The 13,890-nt window shown below is 37.1% G+C and overlaps 1 protein-coding gene across 1 annotated transcript in view; it reads right to left on the bottom strand.

Annotated features, from left to right (window-relative positions):
- The window catches only part of LRRC9 (leucine rich repeat containing 9), a 104,433-nt gene that overhangs the window by 65,948 nt on the left and 24,595 nt on the right, over nucleotides 1–13,890 (bottom strand). Inside the window, exons 10-11 of the mRNA XM_069465013.1 lie at nucleotides 12,533–12,709; nucleotides 12,082–12,199 (exon numbers count right to left, since the gene is read on the bottom strand). Of these exons, the coding sequence (XP_069321114.1) occupies nucleotides 12,082–12,199; nucleotides 12,533–12,709 (295 nt within the window). The remainder of the gene's footprint in view (nucleotides 1–12,081; nucleotides 12,200–12,532; nucleotides 12,710–13,890) is intronic.

Genomic DNA, 13,890 nt, shown 5'->3' with positions numbered 1-13,890 from the left:
GAAAACTAGGTCTAAAAGAGAATATATGATCTGTCCAAGGACAGAACTGGCAAAGTCATAAATTGAACTAAGGTCTACTTGTCTTTGACAATCTCAGAGTTTTGAAATTATCACTAGTTTAATATTAATACCCAAATTATTTAGAATTATATCTTTTCTGTAAATGCTGACTTACCTATATATTTTTTATTATTGAAACTTATAACCCGAAGTTTTTAAAAAATAAATATAGCCAGACCTCCATATCTGCAATTCCCATATCCCTGGATTCAATCAATCACAGATTGAAAATATTCAGGAAAAAAAAAAAAACCATAACAATAAAAATAATACAAATATAAAATAATATAGTATGACAGATATTTCCACAGCATTTACATTATAAGTAGTCAAGAGATGATTTAAAATATAAAGGAGAATATACAGGTTATATGCAAATACTGTACCACTTTATATAAAGGACTGGAGCATCTACAGATTTTGGTATCCATGGGAGTCCTGGAACCAATCCCCCATGGATATTGAGGGATGACTGCATTCAAATGTGGCTCATCTGACACAAATTTCACATCCCAGTAACATTCTCAGACTTCCAATGAACATCACTAAATATCCATTAGAATTATAACCCATGTGGCATGGCATTGTGAGGCTATAGTCTTGGTCCTCAGTTAAGGGAGATGAAGATAGAAACTGTACTCAATAATTAAAGACACAAGGCATCACAAGATGTGTCAAATAAGATATCCTTTTTAACTGAAATGATTAGGAAAGAGTTTGTAGAGGTAATGGGATCATGGCTAGGCCTTGAAGATTGGACATAATTCAAATAATCAAAAATTTAAAAATAAATTATTTTTTAAGAGGAGAAAACCTCATAAAGATATAGAAATAGGTGTGAATGCCATCCATCCACCTCCCCATCCATTCATTCACCAGATTTTTACTAAGAATCTACTCTATTAACAAAGTCCCTACCCTAAGGACTAGTAGAGAAATACACACAAGTGATTACATTTCTTTATAACAAAGGTGCTATAATAACAATTCTCAATTGATTAGCACTTACACTTAATCATTTGCAGGATTAACTATTAATAATATTTTCCATTCTCTCTATAACAGACAGTATGGTGGCAGTTCAAGGATAAGACTGTACTTTTAAAACATGGATATACTTCTATCTAGTTGTGTTGTACACTTACCAAGAGTCAGTTAATTTCGTTCCCATACTTGTTTATGCCAGTAGTACTTGTTATAGAAATTATGCATATTACATAAAACAATGAAATAGAAAGAAAGAGTTGTTTCTTTGAAACTAAGCAGAAAACTGGGTAAAATTCAAAGAGGCTAATCATTAAAAACTTCTGCGAAAGCATGTTTAGGCAAGACAAATGGAAAAGTTTGGAATGACAGATAAACTAGATGGATTCTTACACTCAAGTTGCTTTGTGAGAATATTTAAGTGGTGTGCTCAACTTTATGGAAACCAAAACTAATATGAAAGATGGTTGTGGCTAATATAAGAAAGACTACTTACAGTTCCAATTTCATAGTCAAAGCTTTTGGTCTTACATAGAAGATTGACAAATGAATGTAAATTTAAGTTTTATATTAGAGGATTTGTTAATTAAATCATTTGTTTACAGTTCTCCATTTTAATTGACTTTTTGATTAACCTGCAAACTAGGTAATAGGATATTGTTTGAGAATTCAGGAAAGGGGCCTTTGAGCTGAGACTTAAAGGATGAGTAACTTTGTCACAGGGAAAAAGTAAAAAACAGCATTTCATCAAAGGGAGACATGACATTGAGTTGTGCTTAGGAGAATCACAAGTGTAATACATACTTCATTTGGGACATTTGGTATATTTGGTAACACGGAGTTAGTTTGAAGCTAGATTGTGAGGGTTGTAAGAGGCCTTAAATGTCAGAAGGAGAAAGGTAGATTTCATCATTGTTAATATAAGTAATGGGAAGCTATTGAAGGTTTCTTATCATGGGGCAAAGTACAGTGTGCACTATGAAAATGTTTTAAGAACAATTAATTTATCTATACTATGAAAGGTAGAAGGATTAGAGGGCATGGCCAAAGGTCAGGTTGCCTGTTGTGAAACTAATGGCAAAATTAAGAAGGAATGTTCTAAGGGTTTAAAGTGGTGGCAGGAAGTGGGAATAAGGAGGGAAGGGAAGAATAGAATTGATACGATAAAGGAAGAATTACTAGAAACGGTAAATGATTAGATGTAGAGATAGTAGAAAAGGAAAGAGTTGAACATAATTTTAAGGCTTTAAGCCTGGTCAATGGATGAAATAACAGTATTGTTAGTATAAATCATGAAAGAAAACTAGGAGAGAGTTACTTATGGACAAAAGATTAAAGGCTAGTTGTAGACGTGTTGTATAAGAAGACAAGACGATTAACCAGAAGTAGCAGAGGTGGGTGTCAGATTAGAGGTCATGAGATGAACTGGCTGAGGATATATTTTGGAGAAAGCCAAAAATAAAAGATAACTCCTCTGATAACCAAGTCCTTGGTTATCAAAAAGATATCTGGAGGAGTGAGTCAAGATGGCCAACTGGAGACACTGCTTGTCGGACCATCCCAGCTGGAAGGTAGGATATTGGACTGAGGAGAGTAGAGAAGAGTTGCAGCACAGGTGTGGATCAGAGAGAGTTGACAAAGATGACTAGGGATCCCATGGACGAAAGCTGCAGAGCTCAGAAAGAAGAAGGTGGGGAGGAGAAGATAGTGGTATAGATCAAACTCAGAGAGGCTCAGAGTGAAAAGGTAAGGGGGATTTCCCCTCCCCCACCTATGTGCCTTCTGTGAATAGCAGGACACAAAGTATATTGAAGGCTTTTCCACCCTCCATGAGCCCAGCACAGTGGCTTATTAGGAACAGTGGGGTGAACCAGCAAGCCCCAGGAATTTGAGCATCCATAAGGGACACCCTATGGGAGTGCCACAAGAGACTGGAGTGCTGGCTTTCTTCCACCTAGGCACTTCCTCCTCTGTACCTGGCATCTGAGAAAGTGCTCAGGCTGACCGGGAGCCACAGCCCCTACCCCACTAATTGCAACCGTGAGAGTAGCTTGAATCAAGAAGCTCATGAGCAGCTGCTTCTCTCTGGCAGAAGCATGTCCCTGGCTGAGGTCCATGCAGATAGAGAGGCCCACTGCTCTTCCTTTAGGGACTTGTGGTGGAAAGGGGTGCACAACTGGGGAACTCCATGCCCGCCAGTGTTACGTGGAGACGAACAAAGGCTAGTGGGTCAGGCACACGGACTGGGGGGAAGTTAGAGAACTGGACTTGGGTGGAGAGAACTCATGTGGACTGATCTTATAGGAGCGTACAGTAGGGTTTCAGGGAATAGAGATTTGGGAGGGCACTCACCCCTCCCCGCAGAGAAACTGTGCTAGTGGGCAAGGGCAGAAAGAGCATGGCCCAGGGCCTTAGCATGCAAGTGTTTAGGCCCGTCCCTCAGGAACAGCCTTCCCAGTTTGGAGAGCTTATCCTGAAACTCATTCCGGTGGCTCTCCCTAGCAGATGGAAAAGCAACTGCTGAGCCCCATGGAGGCTTTGTAAAGCCTTTTAGGCTCTCACAATCTAGCCATGACCTGCTTACTTGCTTTTTTCCTCCCCCAACCTCAGTGGGAGTAGAGATCAAGCAGCCCCCTGGGAGCTACAGGGTCCCTCCTAAAGCTTGGGGCACTTGTGTGCCCCACCAGGGGGACGAGAGCTTACCATAGGCAAAAAAGAACATCTCGGCAGCTGGCTATTCTGCAAAATCAGCAACCAATGACAGGGGGGAAAACCTCTGTAGCCCAGCATAGTGCTTTCCAACTCAAGCAAACAAGGTGTTGCTGATTTGTACTCACAAGTACCACCCACCATCTTGGAGATTAAGCTGGAGGACCCAACCCAATCACTGCTGGGAAGAGTGAAGACAGAAAGTCAGAGGCAACCTGAAATGTTCATCAAACCTACTTTAACACACCATAGGCAACACGGGACCAGCAATCCTCTCCCTGCCATGGTCAGGGATCGATCTTTGGGGACCTAGGGATAGGCCCACAAGCCATTCCTGGTATCCCTGGGGATACCAGGGATCTTAATCCCTTGATTAAGAGGCCAGATGAGAAAGAATTAGTGAAAGAACTCTGGAAATACGAAAAATAAAAGCAAAAGGACACACCCAAAAGAAAACAATAACTCCTTACCAATGGATACCAGCCAAAACAAAAATATTGCAATGACCGATAATTCCAAATATGGATTATAAGGAATCTCAATGAAATACAACAGAAAATGGAAGCCAGACTCAAAGAAACCACAGAAACATTACAGGAAATGAATGAAAAAGTAACTAAAGAAATTGAATTATTTTAAAAAATCAAATAGAACTTAACGGCTATGAAAAATTCATTCAAGGAAATACAAAATACAGTGGGAAGTTTTAAGAATAGACTAGATCAGCCAGAAGAAAGAATCTCAGAGCTTGAAGATAACACCTTCGAATTAAACAAGTCAGTCAAAGAGAAAGAACTGAGAAATAAGAGGAATGAACAAAGCCTACAAGAAATATGGGATTATGTAAAGAGGCCTAACATAAGAATTATAGGCATCCCCGAGAGTGAAGAAGAAAATACACAAGGGTTGGAAAACCTATTTGAGAAAATAATTGAGAAAAACTTCCCTGGTCTTGCCAGAAATTTAGATATCCAGGTACAAGAAGCCCAATGAACTCCTGGGAGATTCACCACAAAGAGACAATCACCATGACACATAGTCATCAGACTGGCCAAAGTTAACACAAAGGAGAAACTGCTGCAAGCTGTAAGGCAAAAACATCAGGTAACTTACAAAGGAAAACCCATCAGGTTAACTGCAGACTTCTCAACTGAGACCTTACAAACCAGAAGAGATTGAGGCCCCATTTTCAATCTTCTCAAACAGAGTAATAGCCAGCCTAGAATTTTGTATCTTGCAACACTAGGTTTCTTATATGAAAGAGAAATAAAGACTTTCTCAGACAAGCAAACACTGACGGGATCTGTCAAGACCAGACCTGCCCTCCAGGAAGTACTCAGATCTGCATTATACATCGATCAGCACAATGGACGCTCACCAGTGTAAAATTACCCAAACGCTAAAGCTCAGAGCATATGCACCATAATGATTCAAGAGGTAAAACAAAGCAATAAGGTTCTATCCAATAGGATGACCAGAAATCCACACCCCTTATCATTTCCTTCAATAAACATGAGTGGCTTGAATTCCTCACTCAAGAGACATACGCTGGCTGAATGGATAAAAATATAAGCCAAGTATCTGCCATCTCCAGGAAACACATCTAACCCACAAGGACTCATTCAGACTCAAGGTGAAAGGATGGAAAAAAATATTCTGTGCAAACGAAAATCAAAACATAGCTGGTGTAGCCATTCTCATATCACATAACATAGACTTCAAATTGATAATAGTAAAGAAAGACAAAGACAGTTATTATATAATGGTAAAGGGAGCAACTCAACAAGACATAACAATCCTAAATATTTATGCACCTAACACAGGTGCACCCATTTTCATAAAGCAAACCCCACTATATCTAAACAAAGTGATAAATAGCAGCATCTTAATAGCCAGGAACTTCAACACCTCACTGACAGAATTAGAAAGATCCTCCAAGCAGAAAATAAACAAACGCTGGACTTAAATGGGACTCTAGAACATATGGACCTTATAGAACACTCTACCTGAAAACTACTGAATATATGTTCTTCTCATCAGCATATGGAACATTCTCTAAGATTGATCACATCTTAGGGCACAAAATATGCGTCAAAAAATTTTAAAAAATCCAAATCATACCATGTCTCTTCTCAGACTGTAGTGGAATAAAACTAGAAATCAATTCCATGAGTAAGACTCAATTCTATATAAAGTCATGGAAATTAAACAATCTACTGTTGAATGATTATTGGTCAAGGAGGAAATTAAGAGAGAAATCAAAAGATTCCTCAAACTAAATGATAAAGGGGATACAAGTAATCAAAATCTGTGGGATTCAGCAAAAGCAGTCCTAAGAGGAAAATTCATAGCCTTAAATGCCTACATCAGAAAGACAGACCACAAATCAACAATATAATGATTTGTCTCAACAAATAGAGAAGGAAGAGCAAACCAGTACCAAACCCAGCAAAAGAAAAGAAATAAATAAGGTCAGAGCAGAACTAAATGAAATTGATAATAAAAGAATTATACAGAAGATTAATGAAACAAAAAGTTGGTTCTTTGAAAAAATAAACAAAATTGATAGACCTTTCACTAGCTTAACAAAAAGAAAAGAAAGGACCCAAATAAGCTCAATCAGAAATGAGAAAGAGATGTTACAACTGATAATGCAGAAATACAAAATATCTCTGAATACTATAAAAATCTCTATGCACATAAGTTTGAAAACTTTGAGGAAATGGACAAATTCTTGGAAACCTACAACCTCCCAAAGCTCAGTCAGGAAGAAAGAGAACTCCTGAATGGTCCAATAATGAGCAACAGAATTGAAGCAGCAATAAAAATACCTTCCAACAAATATTCCTGGACCAGATGGTTTCACAGCTGAATTTTATCAGACCTACAAAGAAAAATTGGTACTCATACTACAGAAATTATTTCATAACATTGAGAAGTAAGGAATCCTCCCCAACTCATTCTGTGAAACCAGTATCACCTTGATATCAAAGCCAGGAAAGGACATAATGACAAAAAAAAAAAAAAAAAGAAAGAAAGCCACAGACCAATATCCCTTATGAATATAAATGTAAAAATTCTCAGTAAAATTCTAGCAAACTAAATTTAGCAGCACATCAAAAATATAATACACCACAACCAAGTGGGCTTTATCCCAGAGATGAAAGGATGGTTCAACAAATGTAAATCCAGAATGTGATCCACCACATAAACAGAAGCAAAAACACAGACCAGATACAGAAAAAGCATTTGACAAAATCCAGCACCGATTTATGATAAAAACTCTTAACAAAATAGGTATACATGGAACATACCTCAAAATTATAAAAGCTATATATAATGAACCCACAGCCAACATCATACTGAACAGGGAAAAGTTGAAAGCATTCCCACTTAGAACTGAAACTAGACAAGGTTGCCCACTGTTACCATTTTTATTCAACATAGTGTTAGAAGTCCTAGCCAGAGCAATCAGACAAGAGAAAGAAATCAAGGGTATCCAAATGGGGAAAGAAGAGGTCAAACTATTGCTGTGTGCTGAAGATATGATCATATACTTAGAAAACCCCAAAGATTCTGCCAAGAGCCTCCTGGAATTCATAAATACAGCAAAGTCTCTGATTACAATATCAATGTATACAGATCAGTATCACTTCTATACACCAACAATAATCAAGCTTAGAATCAAAAACTCAATACTTTTCACAATAGCTACAAAGAAAATAAAATACTGAGGAATGTATTTAACCAAGGAAGTGACAGGCTCTACAAGGAGAACTAAGAATCACTGAGGAGGGAATCACAGAGGATGTAAACAAATGGAAAAACATATCATGTTCATGTATCCTCAGAATCAATATTGTTAAAATGTCTATACTACCCAAAATGATTTACAGATTCAGTGCAATCCCTGTTAAAATATCAACATAATTTTTCACAGGTCTAGAAAAAATAATTCTACACTTCACATGGAACCAGAAAAAGAGCCTGAATAGTCAAAACAACCATTAGCAAAAGGAACAAATCAGGAGGCATCACTGTACCAGACTTTAAGCTATACTACAAGGCTACAGTAACCAAAACAGCACGGTATTGGCACAAAAATAGAGACAGACCAATGGATCAGAACAGAGAACTCAGATATAAAACCATCCACATATTGCCATCTGATCTTTGACAAAGCAGACAATATACACTGGGGAAAAGAATCCCTATTCAATAAATGGTGCTGGGAAAACTGGACAGCAACAAGTAGAAGATTGAAACAGGATCCTTTCCTGTCACTACTCATGAAAATTAATTCAAGATGGATAACAGATTTAAATCTAAGACACAAAATTATAAAAATTCTATAAGAAAATATTGGTAAAACTTTTTTTTTTTTTTTTTTTGTTTTTTTTTTTGAGACAGAGTCTCACTCTGTTGCCCAGGCTAGAGTGAGTGCCGTGGCGTCAGCCTAGCTCACAGCAACCTCAAACTCCTGAGCTCAAGCAATCCTCCTGTCTCAGCCTCCCGAGTAGCTGGGACTACAGGCATGCGCCACCATGCCCGGCTAATTTTTTCTATATATATTTTTAGCTGTCCATATAATTTCTTTCTATTTTTAGTAGAGATGGGGTCTCGCACTTGCTCAGGCTGGTCTCGAACTTCTGAGCTCAAACGATCCGCCCACCTCGGCCTCCCAGAGTGCTAGGATTACAGGCGTGAGCCACCGCGCCTGGCCTGGTAAAACTCTTATAGACATCAGCCTAGGCAAAGAATTTATAAGATCCCAAAGGCAATCACAGCAACAACAAAAATTAATAAATTTGACTTGATCAAATTAAAAAACTGCACATCCAAAGAAATAATCAATAGAGTAAATAGACAACCTACAGAATGGGAGAAAATATTTGCATGCTATACATCTGATACAGGGCTAATAACTAGAATCTACAAAGAACTCAAGCAAATCAGGAATTAAAAATCAAACAACCCCATTAAAAAGTGGGCAAAAGACATGAATGGAAACTTCTCAAAAGAAGATAAAAGACAATAAACATATGAAAAAATGCTCAACATCTCTAATTATCAGGGAAATGCAAATCAAAACCACAATGAGGTATCACCGAATCTCAGTGAGAATGGCTTTTATCAAAAAGTCCCAAAACAATGGATGCTGGTGTGAATGCGGACAGAAAGGAACACTTATACACTGTTGGTGGGACTGCAAAGTGGTACCATCTCTATGGAAAGTAGTATGGAGATACCTCAAAGAACTAAAAATAGACCTACCATTTGATCCAGCAATCCCACTTCTGGATATTTACCCAAAGGAAAAGACATTTTATAAAAAAGATACTTGCATGCAAATGTTTATTGCAGCACAATTCACAATCGTAAAGATGTGGAAACAACCAAAGTGCCCATCAAATCATGAGTGGATTAATAAAATGTGTTATATGTATACCATAGAGTACTACTCAGCCATTAAAAAATGATGAATTAATACCTTTTGTAACAACCCAGATGGAACTGGGGACCATTCTCCTAAGTGAAGTATCACAAGAATGGAAAAGCAAACACCACATGTACTCACCATTAAATTGGAACTAATCGATTAGCGCTCCTGTGCACATATGGAAGTAAAACTCAAAGGTAATCAAGCAGGTGGTGGGGGGATGAGGATGGGATGGGTGAAATCATACCTAACCGGTACAATGTACACTATCTGAGTGATCGGCACACTTATAACTTTGACTTAAACTGTACAAAAGTAATTCACGTAACCAAAACACTTGTACCCCTGTAATATTATGAAATAAAGGAAAAAAAAAAGAGAATATTTGGTAGGGCATGAACTCAAGCCATGTGAGCAGATTTAGTCAAGAATCTGTACTCTCTCACCCTTAATATTGAGCACTTTATCCTGAAATGACAGAAAGAGCTCTTTCCTTTTCAGCCTCGAGGTGGACTTAACCTCAGATGTGTTTTCCAGTCAAATAGTTTCTTCTTTTCTACTCCAGCCACCCTTCCGCCTTACAAAGACTTCCAACCTAAGCCAAACCCATCTCCTAAACTGCCTACAAAAGGGTCTTTTAAGTTGGAGCCCATCTTTGAAACAATGTAGAACATAAATATTTATCTTTACTCATTGTGTGCACATCATAGCATAAAAGTCTAGTCATCTGATCTTTTACAGCTATATAGTAATGTTTCTCCCATTTCTGTTAACAAGGTCTTAACAATGAGAGTAATTGATGGTTTGTGGATAAAGAGGGACAGATCAGCACACTTTAACATGGTGGTATTTTCATGTTTAGAGTCAAGAAGAGGAAAAAAAGGAAACAAAGATAGGACAATCAGAAAAATAAGAGGATAACGATAGCGTAATATCATGGATGCCAAAGAAGAGTTTCAGAAAGGAGGGAACAATTTAAAGCAGCAAATGTTTCAGACAATAATGATAAAATATCAAAAACTTTCTATGTACCAGGCACTGGTCCAAGAACTTTTTTGGTAAATTTTATTAATATATTTTGTTTAATCTAATATATTCAAAATACTATCATATCCACATGTAATAAATATGAGAAATTATCATCTTTTTTCATTGTAAGTCTTAAAAAAAACTTATTTTAAAATTTTAGCACACTCAATTTGGACTAGTCACATTTTAAATGCTCAATAGTCATATGCGGGTAGTGGCTACTTTATAAGACAGAGGAGCATAGAGAGCTATTGGTAGGATTAAGGGAGACAGTTCATCTCTTTTAGGAGATGCAGGAGATGAAGCACTCAGCACAGTGTGTGATAGGTAGAAAACACACATCTTTCCCCTATCCTCCATGCCCACAATGTTTCACCATTCTCTGGACTGAAAGTGAGCACTTCACTCTGCCTTCTAAAACTCCTCACTTCGCTCTTCTCTTCCAGAAAGTACAATGAAGGTTTTATCACCACCACTATCCCATCAAAGCCACCAACAACTGTGGCCTGAGCTGCTGCAGTAGGTCCCCCACTAGTGCCTCCATCATCTGCTCCTACTCCCTCTAATCCATTCTTCACGGAGTGGTGGAATGCTTTTTTGGTGATTTATTTTATTGTGTTAAAATGGACATATGATAAAATTTACCCTTTTAACCATTTTTAAGCATATAATTCAGTGGCATTAGGTTCATTCACATTGTTGTACAACTATTACCACTGTCCATTTCCAGGACTTTTCCATTGTTCCAAACTGTAACTCTATACCCTTTAAACAATAATTCCCCATCTCTCATCCCCTCCAGCCTCTGGTAACCTCTTTTCTACTTTCTGTCTCTCAATTTGCCTATTCTAGATATTTCATATACATGGAATCATATGATATTTTTCCACTGGCTTAATTCACTAGCGTAATATTTTTAAGGTTCTCCTATGTTGTAGCATGTTTCAGAATTTCATTTTTATGGCTGACTAATACTCCATTTTATGTTTATCATATATTTTATTTATCCATTCATCTTTTGATGCATATTTGTGTCATTTCTACTTTTTTTGGCTATTTGAATAGTGATGCTATGAACATTGGTGTACAAATATCCAAGAACTTTTTAATGTATTATCTCACTAAGTTCTAATAACAACTCTGCAAAATAGATACTATTTTTATCTTCATTTTACAGATAGGAATAAAGAAGCATAGAGAGGTGAAATTACATAGCTGGTGAGTAGTGAAGCCAGGATTTAAATATAGCAATGTTATCATTTTATGTGTGCCATGATGTGAAAAGGGTTGGGAAGAACTGCTGTATACCAGGGTGCTACAGCTGCCTCATCAAGAGGGTAGAAGTCTGAGAAAAGCTGGTTGGATATTTTGGAGCTCAGGTAAATGATAAAGCAGTATCAGCAGCAAGGTAGAGGCAGTGAAGCAGAGAATAAAGAAATGGTGACAGAAAAAGGAAAGAGAAAACAGGCTGATAGCTAGAAAGTACAGCAGAGTTACTATACTGGATTTTTTCAAGGTGGAAAAGACTCTGGAGAGTTTACAATAGATTAAAGATTTATAACAGCCTTTCAGCCAACTACAGAAGCAGATTTTAAAATCAGCTACAAAAGTATCACAACATAAAAATAATACGCCTAGAAGAATTAAGTAGAGTCAGGCAGAAAAAGTAATTAATGGACTTACTCTGGTATAATCCAAAGAGGAAAGATGCTATACTTTCTATGATAACACTAAACTTTTTATGAAATAGCAGAAGTTTGCTATAAATATGAATAAAAGGATTGAAAATCATGCTTAACCAGTAGCAGAGCTCTACTTGTTAGGAAGAAAGCATTATTCTAAATGACATTTTACTCTACCTTGCTTGTTTCACTCTCTTTGAAACCTTTTTCAAGTATGTGTAGCAGATGCTTTTTCTTCACTGTAACTTCAGGATCAAAAACATAAAAGAGGCATTCTAGCATCTTTCGATAGCTCCTTAAGAATAATTGAAACAGAAAAAGTTTGAGAATTTATTTCACAAAAGCTTAGCCATAGATAAGATAACCATATGTCTTGCCAGGGATACTTCCCATGTGCATCCAATATTCCAGCATCATTATTAATAGCTAACTCCCTGACTTTGTTCTCAAAAAGAGGCCTGGTGTGGATAAATTATGAAGTCATCCTAGCCATGGGAGATGCATAAAAAGGAAACATTTACTAACAAGGTATATTTTCAATACTGTAAACTTTTAAAACAGAAAGACTGTTTTACAAAATAAGGTCAAATTTTTATAAAATTGTTCCTTAGAGAATTCAGATTCTTACTCTGGATCATGCATATCTTCATTGTCCAAAAACTTTTGAAATTTCTCTTCAAATTTTAGTCTCAGAATACGGTTGTTAACTTTAATGACACGTTTTACTTTTACTCCTGTAATACCATATGTTCTGAAGTCCCATGTACAAAAACGTGACAGAATTAATTCATAGCAGGAATTAAACCTATGTGGGAATACATAAAATACATAAAGAAAGTAACAGATTTTACTTAAAATGTTCAAGAACACAAAATTACATATGATAAAAGTTATAGCTCATATTTTGTGTCTTTTGCTAAAGATACATACAGTAATCATATAGTAGCGCATACTTATTCAATCAATAAAAGAAATGCTAAATTTTGAAATATTATAAAAACAATAACTTATCAATTTTTTGTATATACTTGTTCTGCCTAAAAGATACTTTGGTTGAGTAATCTTCCCTTTTTGAAACACTTTGTTTTTCCCAGCTTCAGTGAAACTACATATTCCTGGATTTCCTATGACTGGCTGCTCCTTCCTAGTTTTCTTTGCTGGTTCTTCTCAGACAGATTTCTAAATGTTGGATTGTCTCAGGGATCAGCCTTTGGCCTTCCCCGTGCTTCCATGAACACTCTCCCTAAGTGATTTCGTTTGGTTCTTTATCTTTATATATATGTTGATAACCTACATTTTATTTCTAGCCTTGATCTCCACCCATTTTAGCTGGTTATGTCCAGAGTTGAATATCCAACTACCAACTTGACATATCCACTTGCATATTAAATAGGCCTCTCATACCTAACTTATCTAACACCCGCCCCGAAACCTGATCCTGACTGAATGTTCTCCATCTCAGTATAGGGCATCACCATCTAACTGATAGCTTAAGTTAAAACCACAAGAATAACACTCTCCTCTCTTCCTCCCCAGTATCTAATTCTTTAGCAAGTCTGTTTGGCTCTACATCTAAAATACTTCCTGAATATGACTATGTTTCATCATCACCACTGTTACCAAACAGCTCCAAATCACCATTATCTCTCAGTTGGAGTATTTCAATAATTTCCTAAGTGGGAATTTAGACATGAAAGAGGGAGTGTCTCTGCTTTCATGAAGCCTATATTCCAAGAGGGGCGGAGGGGTCAGGTAGACAGAAAATAAACAAGCCATAAATAAAATAATTTCTTAAACTGATAATGGCTTTGAAGAACAAGAGGCTTGAGGTAAGGAATGCAGAAGGGACTTACTTAAGGTCTTGGGGAAGACCTTTCAGAGACGATATTTGATCTGAGAACTTAAGGAGGAGGGGCCAGCTATGCGAAGATGAGAACAAGTAGTGAAGTGCTTGTTTGCTCTCTGCTGCCCTCACCTGGCCATGCT

The sequence above is a fragment of the Eulemur rufifrons genome, chromosome 2 (assembly GCF_041146395.1).
Source record: "Eulemur rufifrons isolate Redbay chromosome 2, OSU_ERuf_1, whole genome shotgun sequence".
In the NCBI taxonomy this organism is placed as follows: domain Eukaryota; kingdom Metazoa; phylum Chordata; class Mammalia; order Primates; family Lemuridae; genus Eulemur; species Eulemur rufifrons.
The sequence above is the reverse complement of the archived record's forward strand: the minus strand, read 5'-3'. Positions and strand labels throughout refer to the sequence as shown.